Raw genomic sequence first — 26,643 nt, 5'->3', positions numbered from 1 at the left:
AATTATTAAGATCTTGTTTGACGTTTAATAGATACCTGAAAATCTATAGAGGGCACATGACTGATATGTATGACCTGAGTAAGAAAAACACTATGTGATTTATAAATACACACTGAAGGTGTAAATTAGAAAAATTCTTACACTTCTGGACAAAGCTCTAACAGGTTATAGTCTTGTCAATATAGCTTGAACTACTAAAAGTTAGGACATTTGTAATTTTTATGTCTGAGTCTTTCTGAAGGCTTCAGTGCATATTAACAAAGCAAACTCTATATATCTGTATATAGAGATATATCTGTAATCTTAGCTACTGCTGTGCATGAGTTACAGATGTATAATTCTGAAAGTCTGGGTGAATCAATTCTATAGATTTCTATAGAAAATTCTGTATTACTCATGAAGAAGTATGCATAACTTAACATTTGTCAATTAGGTTAAGTATTTCTGGAAGTTCTGAGTGATGTTTTGCTGCTTGTATCATTATTTAACCTGAGAACTTCACTATATTACTGATTATTGTTTACGTTCAGACATTTTTAAGAGCCTCTGAACATTTTGGAGTACCACAAAGCTTTTTGTAACAAAAGTGGTGTATTTAGCAAGCATTACTTTTATCTACATTTCTGTCTTAAATACTGTTTCAGCAAAACTGTTCATGACTTTAAGTTGAAAGACCCCTGGGGCCAGAAACATCAATTTCACTAACTGTTTTTAGACTACCTAAAGCAATAACAGATTTCTCACATTTGGTTTAATCTACTATTATTGTGATAATAGATGTTATAAGCAATACAGGTAGTTGAAAAATAGTAAACTTTTAATACAAAAGGGATGTCAATAAAACGTCACTCTTCACAGAATGACTTGGGTTGGGAAATACCTTGAATATCATCCTATCATCCCATTCCACTCCTTGTCATAGGCAGGATTGCTACCCACCAGATAAGGCTGTCCAAGGCTCCATCCAACCTGGCCTCCAGGGATTGGAGCATCTACAAATTCTCTGGGGAACCTGTGTCACTGCTTCAGCCCTCTCTGAGTCAACACTTTCCTCCCAATATCTAATGTAAATCTCCCCTCTTTCAGATTAAAACCATTCTCCGTTGTCCTGTTACTATCTCCTGTGTACAGTCAGTCCCCCTCCTGTTTGTAAGCTCCCTTCAAGTACTGGAAGGCTGCAGTGAGGTCTCCCAGAGCCTTCTCTTCTTCAGAGTGCACAATCCCATCTCCCTCAGACTTTCTTCATAGAAGAGTTGCTCCAGCCCTCTGATTGTCTCTGTGGTCTCCCCTGGATCCATGCCAACAGCTCTATGTCTTTCTTGTTTTGGGGGCCTCAGGCCTAGACATGGTATTTCAAGTGGGGTCTCATAAAGACAGAACAGAAGGAGACAATCTTCTCCCTCTCCCAGCTGGCCACCCTTCTTTTGGTGCAGCCCAGGATACTTTTGGTCTTCTGAGCTGCAGGAGCTCACTGCTGGCTCATGTCTGGCTCTTTGTCCATCAGGACTTCCAAGGCCTTCTCCGCATTGCTGCTCTCCGTGAGTTCTTCTCCCAGTCTGTACTCATATCTGGGATTTTCCTGTCCCAGCTGCAACACCTTGCACTTAGCCTTATTGAATCTCACTAAGTTCAACATTACATTTGTTTTTAAGCAAGCACTCACAAAAAAATGTTTTCTTTATTAAGTCCCTAAAATCATATCCAAAATACTAACTAAAATGAAAGTTGTTGATTTGTGTTCCATTTTTTTTCTTCTAACATGAATTCTGAAAAAAACACCCAGTGTAAACTATGAAGAAAACTGTGGTATTAGAATGGTACCTGGCTACTCTTCCAGAAACTACTGGCAATTTATATTTAAGTCTTATGTATACACAACGAGTAAAATTTAGTTAGTATTTTATTAAAAAACAAAAAAAAAGAAAAAGAAAAAAAAAAAAAAGTAAAAAAAAAAAAAAAAAGAGTTAAGGATTGGTTTGTTTTTTTTTTTGTTTGCTTTTTATTGGCTATATTCTGTTCTCAAGAAGAATTCTGTGATACCTTTTGTACTTCTTCATGCCGCATCAACAAATCTAAGCAAAAAAGGCTTATTCTTGGCAATTGGATTTGTTGAGACAATGTATTTAGTATGACTGGAATTTTAATCTCTTTTTCTTTGGGAAACAAGTGAAAACTTCTTTACTTTTGTACATATCAATCGCATGTTAATTAACTGTCAATTATTTCTTATAATATGGTGTACAGTGTAACATTTATAAAAGATTTTTCCTCACCTTACAGGATAAAAATTTTTCTGCAGTTAAGAAAAGCAAAATTTTCCTTCAAAATGTTATTCTTTAAGATGATATGGATTCATTTGGAATGTAATACATAGATGGTATACTGAATAGTTTTGTAGATGTTCCTTAAAGAAAGCAAATGAAGGTTTTTCTCTCACTGAGAAAATATGAAAGTAATTTGTAGATGTTTGCTATCCGAATAATAAGAAGAGATCCAGAAAAAGATCCAGAAAAGCTTTGAAAGATCTCTTTTACACACCTGTGTTCACATCTCAGATAAAACAAAGTACTTCTTTAAGGGGAATTTTCTTTGAAACAAACCTCATCGTAAATAGCTCATACCAAACTGTGGCTGGGTCAAATGTATGAAAAAACAGTTGCTTATTAGTATTGGAAATAAACTACTTCTTTTTCTTCAGTTTTTCCCCCAGATAATACAATTGCCATAAATTTAACTGCTTTAAGGATCTATTTAGTAGTCATTATTTAATAACTGTTTCTGATCCTTTAATTGGGAACAATTTTCTTATATTTCACATTATGATATAAGGGTTGTAAATGGCACATTATAAAAAAATTTAATAGAAAATGAGAACTCTGACTACGTAAGACTCATATTCTCTCAAACCACATCAAGATGTTGACAAACTTTCATATGCAGTTTTTCTTTAAGTAAATGTCTGATGAAATCTACTGTCTGCTGAAGCAAATTTGAATGATGTTAGGCCTCTTTGGTCAGCTTTTTGATGCTTTTTATCTGAAGATTTATTCCTGGAACATATTATGCAGTATGGAGACTTTGTATAGGGAAGATCGATTTTAAGGTTTAGACTGGGTTCGATTGATTTTTGTTTGTTTATTTATTTATTGGTCAAGGCAGCGAGTTCTTGTGCAATAGTAAGTCTTTCTGGCGCAGTGGTAACACCAATGTCTGCAATCCAGAAGTAGTACGATAAGATTGCAAAGTATTTTTTTTTTTTCCTCCTTATGTTCTTTCTATTGGATGTTTCCAGCATAGTAAAGTCAATTTTATTTACACGTTTCATTCTCAGTATTAGTTCTGGATAACAGCACTCTTGATTTCACTTGCTTTGTCAAGAGTGTTTCCATCCTCTCGTGTGTCTGATTTCTCAGTGCTCCCAATAGGAAGCTGGTGCTTTTGAAAGAGACTTCTTTCTTTCTCTCATCGCACACACAGCATGTAAAACCAAATTGGATATGCATTCACTGATGGTAACAAAGGCTACATCTTAACTCAGAAATCTCATTTTTCTTCATGCAGATAAAATTGACAGATTATTAATTATAACTTCTCTAGAATATCTCTCTAGAGAGAGGATGTAATAGATCGAGACTTAACCTCATGCTGATATTCCTGACTGCATCTGTATAGGTAAACTTGGAAATGTTACTGACTTGTCTTTCCCTCAGGTAATTCCCAGTCTCTAAGAATAATATGACAGTGCTTATGGCACCTTCCCACATGATGGGATACAGATTAACCTCTGCTGTATGCTGTGAGATCTGTCAGTAATTAAACTGGATAGCAATACTAATTATTTGTAGCACAATTTTATAGCCCTGAAGAAGATCTTTAGGAGCAAATTCTCAGCTTCTGCAAAAACATGTGCTGCTCACAGATCCGAGGAACAATGCAGTTTTTGTACTGTGAAATTTGGATCTTCCATATGCCAAGTGTTCTTCCTCTGATACCTGTGTCTAACATGTGTAATTATTTTGTAAATTTATCACACAAATGTTGTTTGGAAATTTATCACATTGTAATCAGAGAGAGGTAGTTTGTGACTTAATCATCATCAGGTTTTGAGTTGAAGAGAACGTTAAGTATTTGCCCTGTAAATTTTTTTACTTAGAAGACAATGTGCATTTGAGGGCAAGAGAAAGTGTAAGGGCTTGAAGTTATTAAGTTACTAAAGAGAATAGCTTAGCTTAATTTTAAAGCTATTGGTGTGAGTTACGTGATCATACTGAAGAATGTACAAAATATTTTAATGTGTGCAGATGAGAAAAGCAAAACAGTTCTCAGACAACCAACCGCCCACACTGTTTTTCAGTTTCTCAGGCTGTTACATGAATACATAGATAAAAATATCTGAGAGTAGGATCTACATTTGTAGATTTGTTGCATGTTATGTTTGCAGAACAGTTTGGTGCTGATGAAGAGTTGGTTCAGTGTGTGTAATAGTGTGAATGAGAAAATCCAAAATGAATTATTTTCCTGTTTTATCTGTGTTATGCCTTACATACAGTGATTGTTATTACATACCTAAAAAAATATTCAGCCTTGAAAAGACATCCAAAACAGTCTCACCTCTCCTCACAGGACATGCATTGCAGCCCAGCAACCACTTTTTTGCTCTCTGGATGCTTTCAGGTACTTTAACATCCTCATTATATTGTGAATCCCTGGAAACAGTATTCAAGGTGAGGTTGCATCAGTACTAACTATGGTAGGAATCATCTCTTTTGACTGGCTATCTGTGCTTTCCACTGGCACCTTATAACAGGGCTTGCTTCCATGGCTGACAGGGCTACTGACAGAAGGGAATACTTGGAAGGGAAATGAGACAGCTACTCTTATTCAAGTTTGAAAGACTTTGCATCTAAAGTCACTTTGTTAATATAAATGCTGGCATACATTAACAGCAAGCTTTTGCTATTTGGATAATGAAAAGGCAAATTTAAAATCATATGCAAGATTAATTCTTAGCAAAGCTGCATAGAGTCTGGAAATGTCAATGACAAAAATTCAAGCATAGTACCAATTCAGTGATTTTTGAGCAGGTGTTGCTAATAGTAATTTTGATGCTTAATACATGGATAAAGATTCTTTGTCAGGTGTCATGATCTGTCAAAAGTATTTAATTTCCTCTCTAACTTGCTACATTTTTTCCCTTTATTGAAATAATGATAATTTAAGAATAAGCAAGGAATAGGAAACACTCTGGATTGTAAATCACGTCTTTTACATGTCAAAGTAGACTTTTTATGCCATACGTGTGTGGTGTGTGCTCTTTGTTCTTTCATACACACTCTTAGTAAAAATACTGAATAACTCTAGAGTTGGAGCAGATCCCTTCAGTATTTCACTTAATAGGATCTAGGAAGGATCTTCCTCCCCTTCTACTCTGCCCTGGTAAGGCCTCATCTGGAGCACTGCGTCCAGTTCTGGGCTCCCCAGTACAAAAAAGACAGGGATCTCTTGGAAAGAGTCCAGCGGAGGGCCACAAAGATGGTGAAGGGCCTGGAGCATCTCCCCTATGAAGAAAGGCTGAGTGAACTGGGTCTGTTCAGCCTTGAGAAAAGGAGACTGAGAGGGGACCTGATCCAGGTCTATAAATATCTAAGGTGTGGGGGGCAGAATGGCGAGGCCGGACTCTTTTCAGTGGTGAGTGGAGACAGGACAAGGGGAAACGGCCAGAAACTGGAGCATAGGAAGTTCCGCACAAACATGCGCAAGAACTTCTTTACAGTGAGGTGACGGAGCACTGGAACAGGCTGCCCAGGGAGGTGGTGGAGTCTCCTTCTCTGGAGATGTTCAAGACCTGCCTGGATGCCTACCTGTGCGACCTGCTGTAGGGAACCTGCTTTGGCAGGGGGGTTGGACTCGATGATCTCAGGAGGTCCCTTCCAACCCTTACAATTCTGTGATTCTGTGATTCTATTCCCTCAATAGCATCTGGAAGGATCTTGTGATCCTAGAATCCTTAAAGTTGGAAGAGAACTCTGAGGGCCATCTAGTCGAACTCTCCTGTAATGAAAGGTGCACCACTGCTAGATCCCCAGCCTCACCTTGAAAGTCTCCAGGAATGGAGTATCAGCTACATCTCTGGATAACCTGTTCTGGTGCCTCACCACCTCACTGTACAAGATGTTTTCCTTCTATCTAACCTAAATCTACCCTCCCTGAACTTATAGCCATTTCCCTTCTTTCTGTCGCCAGAGATCTTGCTAAAGAGTTTGTCCCCTTCTTTTTTATGGCCCCCTGTTAGAGACTGAAAGATTGGTAGCAGGTCACCTTGCAGCCTTCTCTTATCCAGACTGACTATCCCCAGTTCTCTCAGCCTGTCCTCATAGGAGAGGTGTTCCATTATGTGGATCATTTTTGTGGCCCTTTCCTAGATGTGCTCCAACAGGTCTGTGTCTCTCCTGTACTGAAGACTCCACATCTGGACAACTTTGATCCCTTCAACTTTGACATGATCTCTTGGAAAGTATTCTGTGAACAGTTTTTCAGTGAGTGTCGCATCCACTCAATGCCAATTATGTAGAGATTATGTTTCCCTAGATTGTTTAGAGAGGGACATGAGAACCAATGACACAATCCAATGCAGCCCATATTCATGGCGTATTTCTTCTTCATCTACAAGCCTGTTTCCCTGGCACAGAGAGGAGTTAGATTAATAACATGCATTGCCTTTTTTGTGAAGGTTCACAAAATCGACGTTACGAATTTGTGTTTTTGAAATTATCTGCTGATAGCTTTATCTCTTCATTCAGTTTTGCTGTATGTAAAAAATACACAGGAGCTGACATGGCAGCAAAAACGAGGCACCAAAGTTGATGAAAGCAGGCTGGACTTCAAGAATTATGTTACAGACCTTAATTCCAGGAAAAGGCAATTGGTGACCTCAGGGAAGAAATGCAGCTTCTTCCAGCTTCTGGTATCACTCCCATACATTTAATCTCTAGGGAATGTTCTTTATATTCACTTTGCCATGGCTTGTTAATATCCAGTATTTGCTGTTTCACCTCTTTATCCAAATCTGAGTGATTATTCACTCAGTAGAGAATGTAGGATATGATTTAAAAGGCAGTGGACACATCAATGTTAACAGAATCACTCCAGACACTGAATTTCTTCTAATTTCTATAAAAGCAGTTTTCCTCTTCTCTAGTTACAATCTCACAATGCTTTGCACCTTACAAATAGAGGAAATGTTAAATAGTTTTCAAAGGGAAGCTCTTCCCTTTCAGAGAGATATCTGGCTTGTTTCTGTCTCAGGAAATTTTTGATAATGTAAACATTTGTTTGGAGGCATGGTGCTTCATTCTGCTGTTTCTCTTCCCTCCCTTTCTCCCTCTCTTCCTCCACACCTCCATGTTAGGTGTCATAAGTATTCTGACATGGCTCTAGCCAGTAATTTGTTTTAGGGGATCGGGAAAACAAAAAGCATGTCAGTTTAAGAATTCAAGAGAATACTGTAGGTCTATATGGAAGTCATCCTTGGAGAGTGAAGTCAGGCACAAAGGCCGATTTTTGAAGTTGGAATTTCACTGGCAAATGATGCAGCAGTGGGACAAGAGTCAAAATCTTCACTAAGTAGCTGCTTCTTATGGATCGTCTGTTTTAGTCATTGTGCGGATAATTTGTAAAATCTTTTACGTTGTCTCAATCTGTAACAATAAACTGACTGAAACTTAAAAGGGTTTGAAGTAAAAAGATTGTCTAATCTTATTCTATAGCATCAAGTTGCAAACAAGGCAATGTACGTAACTCCTCAAGAGTTAAAGGAAATTAAAGAAAAAAAAAATACCTATTGCAGGTATTTTTCTTTCTTAAGGAAAAAAGAAAAGTACGAAAAAACAGATTTTCTCTCTCCTAATTTTAAGTTTTCCTGTACCATGTTGTAGAAGTAAAGAAAAAATTGCTTTTCCTAGTGGGCAAAATAATCCAGCACTTCTGTAATATCACATGATTAATTTAGGTCTTTACTTTATATGTACTTGTTGCCTATTTCAAGGGGAAGTCATATCTACACTTACACTGTGCATACATTTGTTTTATTTTGTTAGTGGCCTTCCAGTATTTGAAGGGATCTTATAAACAAGAGGGAGATCAACTTTGTACACGAGTAGATAGAGACAGGACAATGGGAAATGATTTTAAACTAAAAGAGGGGAGGTTTAGGTTAGATGTTAGGAGGAAATTCTGTACTTTAGAGAGTGGTGAGGGGCTGGCACAGGCTGCCCAGAGAAGCTGTGAATGGCCCATCCCTGGAGGTGTTCAAGGCCATGTTGAATGGGGCCCTGGGCAGCCAGGTCTGGTGGTTGGCAGCTCTGCCCATGACCGGGAGGTTAGAAATGGTTGGGCTTATGTTGCTTTACATCCCAAGTCATTCTGCAATTTATGATCCTATGTTAATAAAGCACTATGAGGGAAATGAGATAAAAATTCAGAATTGCGAGGTCAGAACTGTGGTTTCCTTTGTGCCTTTGTTTGGCTAATGTGTCTTATTCCAGCTGAAAGTTATTCTTATTGACATGTAACAGGATACTTTGTCAGATTTCCTTCATTAAGATGTCATCTTTCTTGTGGTTTGTGTATCAAACCATACGTTCTTCAACTCAAAACAGCATGGAAAGGGGTACTTGAGTTCTTCAGATTCTGTAGCCCAGATCTTTATTTTTGTTTGTTTCATCTTTCTTAGGAAGCTCTTGTAACCATGAGGTGAATGTGTTTTGATTTTATGTGGCTTGTTTTAGGTCTTTCTCTCTCTCTCTCTCTCTCTTTTTTTTTTTTTTTTTTTTTTTTTTAACAAAACAGGAATAGTATTCCTTTAATTATTAGTTACACTTTATAATTTAGTGATTGCAATTACAACATACTTTGGGAGGCCTATAATTTCCAGTAATTGATATAAATGGGAAAATTAACCTTGTGACACAGCAATTCAAGCATAAATAAAAACTCTTAAATCGCATGGCTTGAAAACCATATGCATTGCGTATAAAGCTGATTACCTGTTATATAAATTATAACTGATAATTCTGTCACTGCTGTAACTTCCTGTTTTAACTTTGGAAGATGATGTTTTATAAACAAGAATACCACAAAATATTTGCAAAATAATTGTATGTCTTAATAGTTGCTTTATATAATACATGAGGTGGACCATTTCATAGAGAAAGCAATAGATATAAAACACAGCAGTGACATAAAGATGAACAAGACTAAAGATCTTGGCCCCCCCATCCTGGTGGGACATACGGTATCTGCATAGAATACCAATGAAGTCAATTTCAAGTATCTATGTGCAGTTTTTTATTTTCTTTTCTGTAGACATGCATTTAATCATTTACATAATTATACTCCAAAGATGAGTGTTTCTTAAATTATAGTAAAACTTGAGGCAGTTGGGATTCTGCTGAGATAAGGCTTTATTGGCAGGAAGAAGAAAAATGAATAAATTCATATAGAAAAGCCAGCAAGAGCAAAAAGCCTCCAGTCATCCTGGCATTAGTCCATATATAATTGATGTCCATGAGGCTGTTCTTCAGCTCCTCTGAGAGACCGTCTGGTAGCCAGGATCACACAGGTGTAGAAATTACTGGTCAGAGTCAGGAGAGGGCATGTGAGAGAAAGTGTTGTGTCACAAGTTCATTGCCTGTAGTCAGTTACTCATGCCGAGTTGTTTAGTGCTCCTGTACCAAAGCCAGTATGACCCAGATGACCATTTCTAGCAGCAAAAATGAAAGAAAATCCAGTGTAAACTTTCAAATACTGATTTTTTTACTTGAGTTCCAGATACAAATCTGAAAGGAAGAATTTACTATGGGATTTGCATTAATGTTTTCACAGCTGTTTTCATAATACGCTTTTCTGTGTCCTTCCACTCTTTCCTTTATTTAACCAAAAATTCAATGCACAAAACACTCTTTAAAATGTCCGGTTATTCATTAAATACGTAAAGTATTTTGAATAAATAGAACTGCCTTTTCTTAATCTTGATGTGGTTGTCATGCTTTCAAATCCAATATTCTGTGTCCTGTGATTTGAATATTTTCCAACTGTGGGTATGATAACTTCTACATGACTTACTGTATTCAGCCTATGAACTTGAATGTTATTTAAGAATCATGCGGATAGTAAGCAAAGACTTGATGCAATTCTGCTTTTCCTTTTCTAGGGAGATTTCAGGTTTGTCTTTCACTGACTTCTAGCAATTATTTCCTCAATGGTTTTGATATACTGAGTCAACAGAGAAGCCTGAGCTTTGTTTCAAATCACCTCTCAGGCCTTCAAGTTTTGGGGAAGAGATAGCAAAGAGAATGTACCCTTAGAACATAGTTCCTACTGTTCAATTACAACTGATGTAGAAGCAGGCAAGCTCTGTTCTGGAGAGGCAGGAACAGCCATTTAGGAATTTAAGCTTCTGATTCAGTGTCTGCAGAGCTAAGGAAGAACATGAACTTCCTGAACGTCTCTATGCAGGGAATCTGTTTTGCATTAAATTTGATTTGGCTGATGCTGGTTAGAAGATTGGCAAAGGGAACTTTTGGTTCTAGCTAAATTAATGCTGCAATTTAAAATCATTTCCTCCACATAACTACACATTTTAGTTTACTGGGAGCTGAAGCACAGCTACGCTTCTCTTTGATTCCACCTTAAATAAGAAATTAGACTTACTTAAAATCAGTTCATGTGTGTGATCTTTTATTTCCATCCAGAAGTTTAATACGTAGTACTTAAAAAAACAACCAAACAAACAAATTGGCAGTTACACAATCCCAAGCAATGACTGTTTTTTTTTATTGCAAACTGTAGTTTTGTTGTATTTCTGCTCTCAGAGTAAATTTACTCAACTTATCAGATCAGTAATATAAAAATAGTTTGTTCTGCATTGTCAAAGAAGTTAAAGCTCTAATTTTTTTCTGGCCAGACCTCATGCATCAGGTACCTTTTTGCCTTATCTCTGCTGTTTTTTGCTAAGCCTGGTTTGTTTTTGTTTAGTTTCTGGCCTGTTTCTGGTAAAAGAAGTCCTGTCCCTTGTCTGTAGCAAACTGATAATCTTGCTCATAAATAAGAGTTCTAAAGAAAGTATTTCTCTTCTCACCATGCTGCATTTTCAGCAGTTACATCAGTCTTGATATATTACACTTACATTAACATTAAAAACAAACAAAAAAAGGCATCATGCTTAAATGTAGAAAGAATACATGCGTATAGTGTAGACTGAATGTTCTGACTCCAGAACCGAAATGTGCATGGAATGTACCATATCTCTTGCTGTACTAAATCTTCATTTGAAACAGTTTTATCTTGTGGAATATTTGCAAACAATTCAGTCCAGAACTGTAGCCAAGTATAGAGCTGTGTCCTCAAACTTGAGCCCAGTTTGGCTGTGGCTTCATTTGAATGTTATTTTCTGTTAGCATTTAAGGTTTGATAACTTCAGTCACATACTGATTTTCTAGGGCTTTAATCAGCATCTTCTTCAAAGACAGAAGATGCAGGTTTGAACTAGCAGATCTTTCCCAGTTCTTGAAATAATCCCGAGGAGCCTTCTCAGCAGAGGACAAGCACATTCAAATGTTTTAGAACAACTAAACCTTTCCCTTCATTCTTGTGTACCTGAAAGATTATTGCAGTTTGTCACCTGCATCGCTCTTAACAAAACCTAGAATCCTTCACTTGAAGAAAAAAGGAAAATATGTCAGTCATATTTTATACGGGCTGTTTGGAAGAATTTTCTTTTGTTTCTCTTACTACATTAATAGTAATAGTTTCATGGACAGTGCTGTTTGCATTATGCCAACCTAACTTATTTGCCTCAACCCAGTGATTGCGTACTGATACTGAAATTCAGAAGTACCCAGGCTGGGACAGTTGGCTCAGGTTGCTCTACATTTATGTATTTTCTAATATCTAGTTAAAAACAAAAGAAAACCAAAACAAATACCCAAAATCACAACACCAAAAAGACCCCTCTCTGACATAGACAGGTATTAAGCAAGTAACGTTCTTTTGTTTGCAGCCCAGCCTACAGCAAGGGGGCTGCAATTAGATGATCTTAGATGTCCCTTCCAACCAAGCCATTCTATGACTCTATTTTATGTTTCAGGCCAAGATGACTCAACTGCCAGAGGCTGAAAAAGAAAAGATAGCTGAGCAAGTGGCTGACTTCAAAAAAGTCAAGAGTAAGCTTGATGCAGAGATTGAAATATGGGATGATACCAGCAATGACATAATCGTTTTGGCCAAGAGAATGTGTGTGATTATGATGGAGATGACTGACTTTACAAGGTAATTATGCAAAAAATTGCTTTTCAATTTTTATAAATGTTGGAAGCCATTGTCATATCATTATGACAGGAAATAGTGATTTTTTTTATTGTCCAGTGGCAGTGTCTTCACAAAGCTGAATGGCTAAGCTAATGTAATTAGCTTGACAACTCTAGCTAGCAATACTGAAATGTTGGAGGGAGGACTTTTAAGTTTTGAACTCTGTTTCTCCTTCTCCACTCAATGAAAGGAAAAAAAGAAGCAACGTCATCTTGATTCTGAGTTGTAGTTCTGTCTCATCTGTTACTCTTCTGCTTGTACCATACCATGCTATCAAGCATTTACTATATTTTAGTTGTGCATAAAACCTACTGTACAGAGCATATGTTCAGTCATGCATATTTTATATAACATTACCTGCCATTCCTTGTGTCGTGCTGCTATGTATAGTTTTGAAAAGCAAAATGTTCTATAGTAGATAGTTTTCAAAGCTCGCATTTCTCTCTGCTGACAGTATATGCTCTGCAATAATTATACATATGAAACTGTCTTGGGCAAGAGAAGACTGAAAGGAGGTCTTAGAAATGCTTATACATACCTAAAGTGTGGGTGCTGAGAGGATGGGGCCAAGCTCTTCTCAGCGGTGCCTAGTGATAGGACAAAGGGCATTGGGCACAAACTGCAACACAGGAAGTTTCATATGAACATGTGGAAGAACTTCTTCACTGTGAGAGTGGCAGAGCTCAGGAACAGACTGCCTGGAGAGTCTGTGGCTGTGGCGTCTCTTTCTCCGGGGATATTCAAAACCCCTCAAAAACCCTAGCATACCCTAGGGAATCTGCTTTAGCAGGGGGTTGGATGAGATGATCTCCAGAGATCCCTTCCAACTGCTACAGTTCTGAGATCTTAAGTTCAGGAGCTTTTTTTGTCATGCACTGAATACGTGGTCAGTAAATTTCATCAGATGAATTGTACCAGATGTAAATACTGGTTTGTCTTCTTTCTTGTATGTGTGGTTGTTTTTTGTGTTGTTTTTTTTTTTTCCCCCCACTTTGTTATTAATAAAATAGTTGTTGATACATAAGGCCTTAAAACACAACCACTCTTGCAAGACATTTCGTATCTCTTCATATAAATTCATATAAGTTATTTCATAAAGGATAAGAAGAAAAACCTCAATCTTTTGCACAGATTCTTCAGAGATGTGAATTAAGAGGGTTCCATAGAGCTGAAACAGCTACTAAAACTGAGATTTGGCTAAGGCTTGTTAAAGGGAAGACAGTTACAGCATTTAATTGTGCTACACCTTTTCAAATTCTCCTTCATGTGAGAGAGACTTAAAGAATTGTGTGTTGAACTCTGTAATCCTTGCATTCTTATTAAGGGCATAAAATCTGTATTGAGAACTTTTGTAAAAGAAAATATTCTGTCATAAGGTCAAATTTTACATTTGAGGTAACCTCTCTCATTCATTAATTCTTGAAATTATTAGCTTTAGATTAATTGAGGTTAAAAAGGCCAGTTCACGCTCTTAGTTTTATGTTTGTTGAAGACAGCTTAACTGACAGTATTGAGTTCAAGACCAGCTTCTATTCAGTGTTGCTGACTGCCAGGGAGTCCACTGGGACCTGTGGAGAGACTTTGATAGAAAAACTTAAGGGAAAAATAATATCTTTTGGAAAGAGAGAGGAGAAATCTTACTCTTTATTTCAGTGTACAGTAGGGAACTCTGCGATATTGTAACATGGATTTTGTTGGTTCTATTCCTAATTTAGTAAGTGCATTTATGCAGTTTTCCTGCATAAATGTAGTTTGAGATAAGCAAGTATATGTAAAACTCTCCTGTACCATATGCTTGATGCTAAAGTTGTATGTTCTTGGTGGAAAGAATGTCCTATCAAGATTTCTGTTAATTTTAAAGGACTTTTTAGTAAGAGAAAATAAGGTGTCCTTACTATATTATGTACATAGTTGTGTCTTAAGTAACATTGGTGGTGTTGAAGTAGAGGTTGAACCTTCCTGACAGTATTCTGTTACATGTTGCTGCCGTGTGACAGATGGCAGCAAACGGGCAGTCTGACAAATGGCATCTGACATGGAAGTGCGTATGAAGCAAAAGATGTACTGCATCCACTGACACTCACTGTTGTGTACTGAATGTTTATGGAGACCAACCAATGGATGCAAGCACAGTGAGGCAGTGGGTAATGTGTTTCTGCTGTGGTGACAGTGGGTCACTTCCACTGGTGCAGATTTTGACGAGCAGAGCATGCAGGCTCTTGCTCATCACTGGCAAAAACGCATAGCTGATGGTGGTGACTATGTTGTAAAACAGCTGAGAATTTGCTCCATCAAATAGTGTTAATTGTGTCTGTTGTAGTTTACATGGAAATAAATAGGAGGCATTACTTTCTGAGCTATCTGTTTACTTCTGTGTCTTATATATAACTCCTCTAGGATGCTATATGTGAGTATATCCTTGGGTGTTTTGAAATCACTTCTCTTATTGTTTAATGTTGCCAGACAGTCTTGTAAAATGAAGGCTTTTATGTAGCCAAAGAACAGGTGAACTAGTGTGGATCTGCCCCTCTAATTACTGTATGAAAAGTGGCTGATGACATCAAGGCACACAGCTGACTTTCTTACTCCCTTGAAAATCCAGGAATGAGGACTTGCTGAGATCACAGCAAGCAGCAGTGTGTCTTGGGAACTGAGCACTCCAAGCTGTAATTTCAAGGTCTTAGGCATAGAATGCATGAAATGACATTTTGTGTTTATTACATCAGAATTTACTCAGGTAGATAGTGACTTTCAATGTTTGTGTCACATATTTACCTAAATGTATGTCTGTTTTCTTTCAAATGCATTCATTTTTAATCTAATGAGTGTCTTCTGGAGTTTTAGGTTTTGGAGATTAGAGAATGTTGATCAGTTGTATTATGGGGAAAAGAATGCAGCAGTTGCTTCGGCTTTTGCAAGAATTCTGTTTCCTGGGTGGGGATGAGATATAATGGATTCTTTTGTTCATAATTTTTCCTGTTGGCCATGTTAGATGACTTCATGATTAGCATTTTGTCTTTTTTTTTTTTCTAGATCCCATTTTGAATTCTCTTCATGTACAGAGTCTGCTACTGTCTTACAGTGCAGTGTGTGATGTAACAATGGCTGAAAACTTGGTGAAATTCTGTAATACTAATTTAGTTTCACCTAAGCCCTTTTGCATTCTTAGTTCTGGGTTATCTGAAATGCCATAGCTGCATAAGGGCCATTAACATGAGAACTCAACCCAGAGCATGTGGGTACCAGTTTGAAAGCAGGAGTCATTTGTTCTGGTTGTGAGCTTCCAATATTTCAGCAGAGACAGCTGTTTGAGAATATACTGTTTAAAAGGAATAGCTTCTGTCTCTTTAGTGAATGAGTTTTCTTTCATTAAATTAAAAATAGCTCAGGGATGAAGCTTTTAAGCAAACATGGAAGGGCACACGATTCCTGGAAAGAATCTATATAAACAAATTAATGCACTGCTTAGACTTCAGAATACATGATATTGTTTCATTGTATTGACAAGTCTTATCTAAATGAAAGCGAATAGACTGGAACTGGCACCTGAAGAGGCAGACTTTTAAGGGGAGGTTGGGATGTGGGATCTATCTGGGGAAGAGTCTGTACAGTACTTTCTGTTAAAATCTTGGCCTGTGAATCAGGTGGTTCACCCCAGACAAAGGAGAAACATTAAAGAAAATGCAATTTAATGGAAAAAAAAAATCACTCTAAAGCACTTTTACAGCTACATTAGGGTACAGCAAGCTTACTTGACTTAGAGTTGTCTTAAGTAAGGCTTATTAAAACTTATAAAGCACTTGATTCCAAACTGTCGTATGACTTTTCAAGTTACTGTTTTTCAGCTGTATTTTACAGAAACAGAAAGTACTGCTAATAAGTAGGCCTAGATCCAGAGTCTAAAATACACCTTTTTCTCTCTGTAAAAGTAAACAATGTGACATGTAAATGAACGGCAAGGTGAAAGAACAGAAATGGTGGCCTATATCTACATCTTTGTGTGCATGTGTAATCAGCATTTTTTTCTTCCTTGTGTCCTTTCATGTTACATTTTCCTTCAAATCCATGTAAAAAAAGCATCAATATTCACTGATTAAAAAAATCTGTGCTTGAAAAGAAGTTATAGCTTTAAATGTAGAGGGGAAGATGCATTGAATCACATAGGTCAGTTACGCGATAGTGTCAATTGGATTCTACCGTCGTTTCATTCTGTCTTTTGTAAAGATGAATAGCCAGAAATTGCCTTATCTGCTGTGATAATGTTAATTGTGAAAATAATTCAATTTCTCTTCAACTTGGCTAAAAAGTAGAAGCAAAAATCACTGCTGATAGGGAAAATACCACTGGGTGATAAGTTTTGCATGAACAAGGCAGAGATTGCCACGATGCCCAAAGTTATTTTTACGGGTGCATTGAGAGAGACTATCACTGGTAATGGGCTTCTGTGTAGGCTGCTACCCAGCATGTCCTAAGGGCTGGGGATGGACTACCTGGTCCAGTCAATGGATTCGGGATTCATGCTGCCTGGATAAAGTCCATCTCACAGTCTGTTTTTTATGATATAATTAGTAAGCAATAGCCTCTGCAGTTTTACCCCTACCTGTTTTGTAGGTCTGCTGAGATTCAAAGTGCACTGTATGAAGAATTTTTATTTTATTTTAAGTGCAGCTCTCAGCTTTTCAGAAAATTTTTCACTTACTCTTGGCACTTGATAGTCATTTTAAAAAATGACACCAATATCAAAGTAGATATTAGAAAAGTAGCAAAAATAGCAAAACATGGGAAATGAATGTATCTTGGAAAAATAAATCTAGCAAAATCGTCCAGTTCTCCTAATACCAGTAGTACTTATGGGCTGCAATGTAGCCTGACGTTTTCTCTCAGTAATACTCTTAGTTAAGGCACCAAGTGTAGCTGCCGAATTTAGTGAATCTCCGCACCTGATAACAACCACAGTCCTGAGCCTTAGTTCAGCTGTTGTCTCTGCTCATCTTTGATTGGAAAAGAAGGGGAGATAAAAAGAGGGCAGGATGCCAGTTCTGTACCTAATGGGGGTTGAAGGTACCATGTATGTAGACAAAAAGCACTGCATTCCTATTCTCCCTGGTTCACCACCCAGTCATTGCCATAAAATGTGGCATTACACATTTATTATCATTAATAATTTATCAATATAGTAATAATACCTATATTCCTGAAAATCCTGAACAAACTGAATGCTGTTACGTGTGCAGTTCAATTTTGTGATATATAAAAAATTTATATTCCTCCCCCCTTTCCCCCCCTCCCCTTGCTTATATCAGAATATTCATAGCTTATTGTTTCAATAAGCATTCTGGGATGCATTTGAAAGTCCAGACACTCAACATTTGCATTATAAGAAGAGAAAAATGCATTTTCTTTTAAACACAGTCATTTAATCAAAAATTATCTAAAGTTGGGAGGATTTTTTCTCAAAATAAATCTTGTCCCAGCAGGACATCATACTGTTATTTTGGCCCATTCATCTACATGGAAAAGTAGGTGAATATTCCTTTGATTCCTCTCTTGAAGCTAACTGTGACTTGAGCTAGTTACATAAAAATATGCTTTAAGACAAATTAATTTCTAAAGCAAGAATAATTTATATGTGTGTACATACTTGCATTGGTTTATAATATTTGTTTTGATGAACAGAATCACCAGGATTTACTTGGTACAACACAGTGGGTAAAACACACAAGGTTTTACTGTTAAATTTAGTTAACATTTAAACTACTCCAGCTAGTGTAATTCTGTTGCTAAGATTTTGCAGTACATGCAGGATTAACTGACTGTCCTGCCAGAACTGCATGTATACTAAGTAGTAGCCTGAGGCAGTTGTTCCCCTCCAGTAGAAACATGGACCTTCAGATACGTGATGAAGTGTCAAGATGTGTCAAGTTAAATTATATCACGTAATGCAGAATCAGCTGGTATTGTTCATTCCTCCTGAATGTCAGAGCTTCTAAAACATATACAAATCAAGCTTTCACAACTAACAGAGTGTTTTGAAGGCAAAAATCCTGCGTCTGTCATCTTTCTCCATCTCAAAAGATTTTGACTGAGCAAATTTTGTGTGTGGTACTGTGTCTTTATTCATACGTTATTTATCTAGCGTATGATAATTCATATGATACTTGTTTCAGTGGTCTTGCATATCAGTTGATTGTAAAGAGTTTCAGTGTTTCCTGAGGATGTGTGCTAGCAAGTATTTAATTAAAAATAGCAGTGGCCTCATTTTTTGAAGGCCCAGTATAATTCTGAGAGGTACTGACTTTTTGAAGTGCTAAACAGTCACCTTCTGACAGTAACATTTTTAATAGAATTCCTAAGGAAAGCATCTAATTTTTTTGTTTTACACAACTTCATTTTAATCTGACAATCAGCTTGTGGAATTGAATAGTCTTGGAACCAAAAGTAGTTTTGGTTTGTGGCTTTTTTTTTCTTCAAACACACAGTTTTGCTGTGTCATAGAGGTATTACGCCAGTTTTAAGAGTGAAGCAGTGATATACGTCAGAGTCATTACCAGAAGACTTTCTGGTCTCATTCATCCCTCTGATTATCACCCTTTACTGATGGTTCATGCTGGCAGTGATGAAGTTGCTGAGAGAAGCCTTGGTGCTATCATTTTAATGCATTGGGGTGGTTAGTGGATGGTGAAAGAGTAGAGATGGTGTTCTCCAGTATCTGTTCAGTGTCAGGGAGAGATAATGACAGGAGCAGGAAAACCCATTTGATAAATACATGGCTGAAGGGTTGGTTCCATTTCAGGAATTGTGGTTGTTTTTTTTGTTTTATTTTTTTACCATGGGGCAGTTTACTCAGCACGTGGCCTGATGGCTGCAGATGGGACCCATCTTCCTCAAAGGGTAAAGGGATCTTAGCCCAGGAGCTGGCAGAGCTCACTGAGGGGGCTTAAAAGTAGGCATGAAAGGGAAAAGGGAGGAAACTGCTGGAGCAGGCTGTCCCCCTGTGCCATAAGATGAGGTGGAGACGAAGAAGACAAATGCGGCTGAACACAGAGCTTTTGCTGAGACTTTGGGAGAAAGAGTTTACCTCCTATGGAAGAAGGAACAGGCAACTTGGGGAGAGTATGAGGAAGTTGCTAGCATAAGCAGGGAGAAAATCAAAAAGGCTGAAGCCTGTTATGAGCTCAACCTGGCCACTGTAGTAAAGGACAACAAAAAATGTTTTTATAAATACATTAACAGTAAGAGGAGGGCCAAGGAGAATCTCCATCCTTTACTGGATGTGGCAGGGAATGCGACCATTGATGAGGAAAAGGCTGAGGTTTTCAATGCCTTCATTATATTTGTCTTTAATAGTCAGCCCAGTTATCCTTGGAGTACTCAGCCACAGGGATAAGGAGCAGAATAAACTCCCCGTGATTCAGGTTGGAAAAGTTAGGGACCTGCTACTCCACCTGAATCATCATAAGTCCCTGGAGCCAGATGGGATCCACCTGAGGGTGCTGAGGGAGCTGGTAGACATGCTTGCCAAGCTGCTTTCCACCATCTCTCACTGGTCCTGGCCAACCAGAGAAGTCACAGATGACTGGGGACTTGTTAATGTGTGTCTCGCTCCAATTTATAGGAGGGAGAGGAGGTTCTTTTATTATCTATATACCCAGCGTGAGATTAAGAAGCAATGGTTCAAATGTTGGTCCGACCAGTTTATTACAAATCTTAATCAGGGAAATGGGGAAGGGGAGGACGGACACTATTATGAATTAGGGTAATGGGGAAGGGAAGGAGGGCGATAGAAAAGATAGAAGAGAAGGAGCAAGGGGTCTTTATAGGCAGCAAGAGGGAGATAATCACCACCATGGATCCAGCGTGGTCCGTAGTTCAGTCTTTGATCTTCAGTAGCAGTGGGTCGTCAGGCAGAGTTGTTCTGTTGACAATGACGACCACGAAGCACGACGACCATGGTGATGATGGCCCCTTTTCAATGCTTCCAGTGGTCGAGTCAGCTGTCTTTGGAGTGACAGCTCAAATCCAAAGTGGTTGAGTCAGCTCTCCTTTGAGTGGCAGCTTCTGGCTCTGGGATCTCAGCAGAAACTCCTTTGTTGCCATCTTCTGGGCCTTGCCAGCAGATAAGAGGGAGCAGGGATGCCCATCTGCATCCTGTTTCTCACAGAACACGATGGTATCGTTCCCCAATTTTCCCACAGCTAGCTGGAGCTGTTTAGTCACAGGCCAGATCTTCCACCAGTAAACACTCCTGAGCACTCTCATCCGCTCTTCTACAGAGCAAGCAGTTCTGGGGGAAGGGGCTTTCAAATGTTCCCAAAGCGATATCCATTGTCACACGGTTAGCACCCATTAGTTGCCTCCTCAACAAATCCTCAGGAAGCAAGCTTTGAGCCAAAAAACAAAGAAGGATTCTCACAATGTGATACACATCTACAAGAAGAGATGTATCTGGGGGACTACAGGCTTCTCAGCCTGACCTCAGTGCCAGGGAAGGTAATGGAACAGGTCATCTTGAAAGTTGTCACATAGCATGCGTGGGTCAACTGGAGGGATCAGACACAGCCAGCATGGGTTCGTGAGAGGCAGGTCCTTCTTGATCAAACTCATCTTCTTCTGTGACCAAATGACCCACTTTGTAGTTGAGGGGAAGGCTATTGAGGTGGGTTACCTAGACTTCATCAAAGCCTTTGACTCTGTCTCCCACAGCGTTCTACTGCGGAAGCTGCCAGCCTGTGGCTTGGACAGATACACTCTTGGCTCAGTAAAAAACTGTATGGATGGTCAAGCCCACTGTGTGGTGGTAAATGGACTTAAGACCAGCTGGCATCTGGTCGCAAGTAGTGGGTTATGTCTAATAGATTATATGAATTAAAGACATAATCTTAGAAAAGCTTACAAAGCTTACTAAGCTATTAGACCCTTACCAAGGATCTGCAGTGGCAAGATCTTGACATCAAGAGGCCTGGGATCTCTGCAGGAGGTGTGACATCAAAGGTGTCCCTGCTTGAGAGGAGATTGTGTTGTGCAGCTGTTCAGTAGAGCTCAAGAGGCTGTTTGTCTCCTCATTTTATCCTTATTTACTTGGTAAGGTGATTGATTCAGTCATATTTGCTTACAGACTACAGTTGTCAGTTTCTTCCAAATTAGGCTTAAGTACAACACTAACTAGCACTGTGGTTAGGTGGCCACGCAGCCAGACGTTAGCCTTTGGGCTATTGTGTTATCATGTTCCTACAAGTTCACTCTGAGCTTGATGCCATCATGACCTGACCACTCACCATGACTGACACTGATGGTTGTGTGCTTAAGTTGGATGAAGCCATGATGACTGCCACTGGTGTTGATCACTTGAGCAGCGATATGGGAAATAAAGGTCAGGCTGAGAGGGTGGGAAAGTACACCATTACAATCTGTAGTCAAAATACTTAGATATGCATTTCCTGCAAGTTGAACAGATGTTTTTTTTTTCTGTAGCATGTATTATTAACATAAATAGTGGTGGTATTAAATAAACATGGTAAAATATTGAGATATAATCTGTTGTTATATACTGTTAGAAATTATGGTCAGAATTTGCCTTCAAACTGTGAAACAAACAAATACCAAATAGAGTATGCAGCCAAAAAGGAGGTTAGGTGAGAATGCCAAATGTAGTCTTTGCTTCTTTTCAGGCTAACAAAGCATGTTGAACACTTAAACCAATATAGTGAAAAGCTAATGACCAAAATAATGAATGCAGCACTGGTTGCTTTCCTCTGCAACGTTATCATGATAATGTTGCAGCTAAACCACATGTAATTGTCTTCAGGAAACAATTTACCATTGCTCACACTTGGACCCGAGATGCGAAAGGAAATGGATAAAACAAAGCTCTGTGTCAGCATCAAAGTAGGAAATAAGGTAGTTTGCATATACGTGCTTACATGCACGTTGGCTTTGTTTTAAATCTAAATTTTATGCTTCTGCTTCTTTTGCAGCCTCCTTCCTGTTTCATGTTATCTCATTGTTCCTTTAACCACAACCTCCTGACACAGTTCCATTCTCACCTCTGCTGCGAAAAGCCACCTGCCTTCTTTGTCAAAGCCTTTTCTGCCATCTCTCCTACTGCTTCTGTTTCCAGTCAGGTCACAACATTCATTATACTGGCATATTCCTTGGCTACCTGTTATATTTCATTTTTAAAGAGGTTCTTTCTGTACTCTACTGGAAAGCTCCTTATTTTCCCTCATAACCCTCATGGAAACAGTCCACGTTATTGAGAGGTAAACAGTGGCATGCATGTTAATTACCTGGGCTTCCTTCCTACCCAGCAGACCAGTCTCATCCCATTGTGTATTTGTTCCTACCAACTGATAGAAAAAATAGGGTCGGAAGGGAACTGTGGTTGTCATTCAGTCCAGCCCCTTCATAACAATCTATTAGATGAGCTTGCTCAGAGTCATGTCCAGTCACAAGGTTGAAAATTCCTGAGATTGGAGATTTCATATTTTTCAGCCTCTCTGGGTAACACTGCAATATTTCAGTATTTAGTGTAAGTAACTTTTCCCCTTCATCTGATTTTAAATTTGTAAAACTTGGTGTTTCTGTGTAGTACAAATCTACAGTTTTTGCTGGCATTAAGGTTATACCTCTTGTATAAGTAAGCAAACAGCAAGCACAGGATGAAGCAAAATACTAATAGGAAATCTTTAATATGCTTTAAGACTTCTGAGTATCTCTAAGTGTAGCATAGCAAAATGTAATTTAAAATAATGAATAAGGCAGATATATTTGTCTGTATACTCCTTTACACCTTTATAAAATCCACTCAGGGCTAGAATAAGATGAACTACAAAGAGAATACATGACTGCATAATACAGCTTTAGCTTTAAGAACTGCTACACTCAAATAGCAAAGAAAGTTCAGGACTCCTCATACTCTGTGGGCATTTACCATTTAGCAGGGATGGACAGCAGCAGCATTAGCTCTCTAGCAAGGGGGAGCAGAGCACTCCAGAGGTGCCAGGCACCCAGCATACAGAGCTTATAGCTATCTGCTGTAATAGGTTTCATTGGGGTTAGCCAGCAATCTGACTGGGACTACTCATTTTCTACCCATGGTCATTTCCACCTTATACTTGAGGCAGCAGGAATTAGATCCTGAAGTTGTGAGGACACAGGCCGCACAGTCAGCTGCTTCCTGTGGAATGCCAGGATCTGAGGGTAGTGCCAGCAACTGCCAGGATTGTGGATCAGTGGGCACAGACATACAGCATCTGAAAGTAGCAGGCAACACAGGGTGCTCCTAACGTGATCCATCAGCAATCCTAGTCAAGGTAACTAATGAGGCAGGTTTAAGGTCCACCCAAAGAAGCTAAAGAAGTGGTCAGTGCACAGCATGGGCACAAGGAGACAGGCTACTAACAAGGTAGATCCAAAGTCTCTCTGAGGGTAAAACTAGAAATATTGCTGGAGATCTGTAATTCAGATCAGGTCAGGGACAAAGGGGATAGATAGGAGTGTAGGCCAGAGCTTTAATAGAGCTTCTGAGCCAGTGGGCACACTGGGCTATGGAGGAGTCCCCAGCTGAAACTGTGCAATCAGAGCCATGACACTGCAGTTGAGAAGTGCTTTTTCTCCTCTTTTGCTTTTCTGTGTCCAAACTGTTGGATCAGGCAGTATCCAAACTGGAAATGATGTCATGATCATTGACACGTTAGTTTGCTATTCTTATTGTAATGTTCAGGGCTGTGACAGTTTTTGTGTAACATTATCCAGTTGGCACTTCAGCAAGCCTGTCTTTTGTACTTCCATGGCATGATGCAAGACTTGCTTGTCTGTTTATTTTGCTCAAGCTGTTGTTTGATAAAAATGCCAGGCAAAATCTCTTTGAGAAATAAAGTAGTAGTCATTAAAAACGGCAGAGCATCTCTCCTAACTTTTCTCCTATACAATGTATAGGACAATCTATTTTTATGGAATTTATTTGCTGTATTTTGCACATGCTGTATATATTTCTTGCTATAACACCATATGTTCAGGTTCTTTCTGAATTAATCAGCAAAATTAGAAGTTACACTTTTGGAAGGTTTCCAAGAAATAAAGAAAAACTTGTGCTATTACCAACCCCTTCACTGGAAGCATAAGCACATCAGTGAATTAATGTTGACCGCAAAATTGACATAATATTTTATTTTCTTTTTTGCTGTACTCATTGCTGATTCAATAGAAAGTTCTGCCCACTCCTACAAGAAATCAGTCACATCCAGGGTATGATGTATACCAGCATTTCTTTTGACTGCTTATTGTCCAAGGATGAAAAGAGATGATTTATGGAGTTACTGTACTGTTGATCTGTCTGGTATTGATGAAATACAAGCATAGAGTTTAAGTGTCAAAGCAGAGTTGGCAAAATTGATAGTACGGATACTACCCTCCATGGGTACATAAAAATCAAAACTGACTGTTCAAACTAAGAGGACCAATAGTAGTTGCACATTGTTCAGTAGAAAATAAACAGATCAGTGAGATGTTACTTGATAAAGTAAAAGGGAATGCTGTTGAAACTGTATAGACTTTGCAGTGCCAGCAACATTTCACAGGTTTAGTTGTTGATTAACAGGAAGTGATAAATCTAGACAAATCTAGACTGCTGCTTTGATTTTAGTGAGGTGGCAATCATGCAAATATTCAGGTGTTCATATTTTGAGTAAAGATGGTGCCAGGTACAAAGGACTTGAACTTTTAAAATGTTTTTCAAGGTTTCTCTGTAAGAGTTGTAAATGTCTTTGAAGGAGCAAGTCACATTTTCCAATGTCCTTACCCTTACCTTTATATGAGTACCCAGTTTACCCTTATCAGATAGAGCTTCTCCAAACTGTGTGCCTGGATTTGGTTGTATGTTACATCAGAATTTATAGGGTGAAGGGAGGAAGTATGATTAGAACATTCAATATATAAACCTGGTCTTTCCTAACAATTATTTTACTGTTACTTTTCCCTCTTCCCAGAACTGGGATACAGGCCATTTGTTTGACAACACTGTAGTACTTACTAAAGTCACAGCCATTGCTGTGTAGATGAAACCTTGCTTATTTCAGAGAAATGAAGCCTTCAGCATCATAAAACTAATTCGCCTGTATAATCTGTCCTTCTCCTCTTTACTGTACCAAAATTTTACTTTCTTCTGCATGATCAGTCCATGAGAAACCATTGATTTCTTTATGGTGAAGAATCAAACCCAGGATGAGGAGTTGGCAATTAGTAAAATACAATTCTTTCCAGAAACTGCAGGAAGACACCCATCCTTACTGTATTTTCTGTATGCTTCATTTTATTTAGTACTGTTGTAGTTTATTTTCTTTTTTGAATGTGTGTACTTGTAAGAAAAGCTATTCAGAAATGCTCACATTGGGAGCAAGCTGAACAGCAGAAACAGTATTCAGTTGATGTGTTTTTCTTCTAAAAATAGAGCTAGATTCTGTTGCAACTCTTTTTCAGTTAAACCAGGACCTTTGAGGTTCACACAGCCTAGCAGTACTTTTGACACCTTTTTTCTTCAACAGTATTCAGCATGTTTAAACACATTCTCTATTCAGTGCCTTCTGAGGATGCTGTTTCGGTACCGTTGGGGTTACAAGTTTTGTCTTTAAAATGGTCCTAATAATGGCATTTGTTCTCATAGAATATCTCAATTCTTATGTACTACAACTGTTTGTGAAGGTCAGTGGATAGCTAGGCCTCTGTGTCCCACTACACTCTTGACACTTCACACTTCAGGGCAGAAGAAGGTATGTCCATACCAAGCTGCTATAGCCTATGCTCCTGACTGCCCTGATGCTTGCTGAGAGAAGATTTCAGCTTTCTTAGTGTAAAGGTCATGTCCTGTGTTTTGTGTAGGGACATATCATCTGATTTGCTTGAAAGGAGGTTAAATGAGAAATGATGGATAAAGCTTGCTTTCAAGTGGATTGAATTGTAGCACTAGTTTTTATAAGCCAGATGGCCACCAGTTCGTGTTGTTCCACTGTGAATGTGTTCACAGTATTATGGGAGCTAGTTGATTATTTGGAGGTCAGTATCTGGGGATGAAGAGGATATGTGACTTCAGAGTGAGTAAATATTTTAACAAGCATTTGGGAACATCCAAGTCATGTAAATATAGTCTCATTTAAGCAAACACCCAATATCAGTGATGTCATGAATTCTTTGCTGATGGATTGTATCTGGTTTGTTTACCTAGGTGTGTAAAAGATAGCAAAGGTAGAAAACTCTACATCTGGGATCTGCATCATAGATTGC

At 38.4% G+C, this 26,643-nt stretch overlaps 1 protein-coding gene across 6 annotated transcripts in view; it reads left to right on the top strand.

The window, feature by feature from the left end:
- The window catches only part of CTNNA3 (catenin alpha 3), a 416,441-nt gene that overhangs the window by 361,666 nt on the left and 28,132 nt on the right, over positions 1 to 26,643 (top strand). For all 6 annotated transcript variants that reach the window (XM_048946506.1, XM_048946507.1, XM_048946508.1 and 3 more), the window contains one exon: positions 12,146 to 12,327. In XM_048946506.1, coding sequence (XP_048802463.1) covers positions 12,146 to 12,327 — 182 coding nt within the window. The remainder of the gene's footprint in view (positions 1 to 12,145; positions 12,328 to 26,643) is intronic.

Source organism: Lagopus muta, chromosome 5 (genome assembly GCF_023343835.1).
Source record: "Lagopus muta isolate bLagMut1 chromosome 5, bLagMut1 primary, whole genome shotgun sequence".
Lineage (NCBI taxonomy): Eukaryota > Metazoa > Chordata > Aves > Galliformes > Phasianidae > Lagopus > Lagopus muta.
The sequence above is the reverse complement of the archived record's forward strand: the minus strand, read 5'-3'. Positions and strand labels throughout refer to the sequence as shown.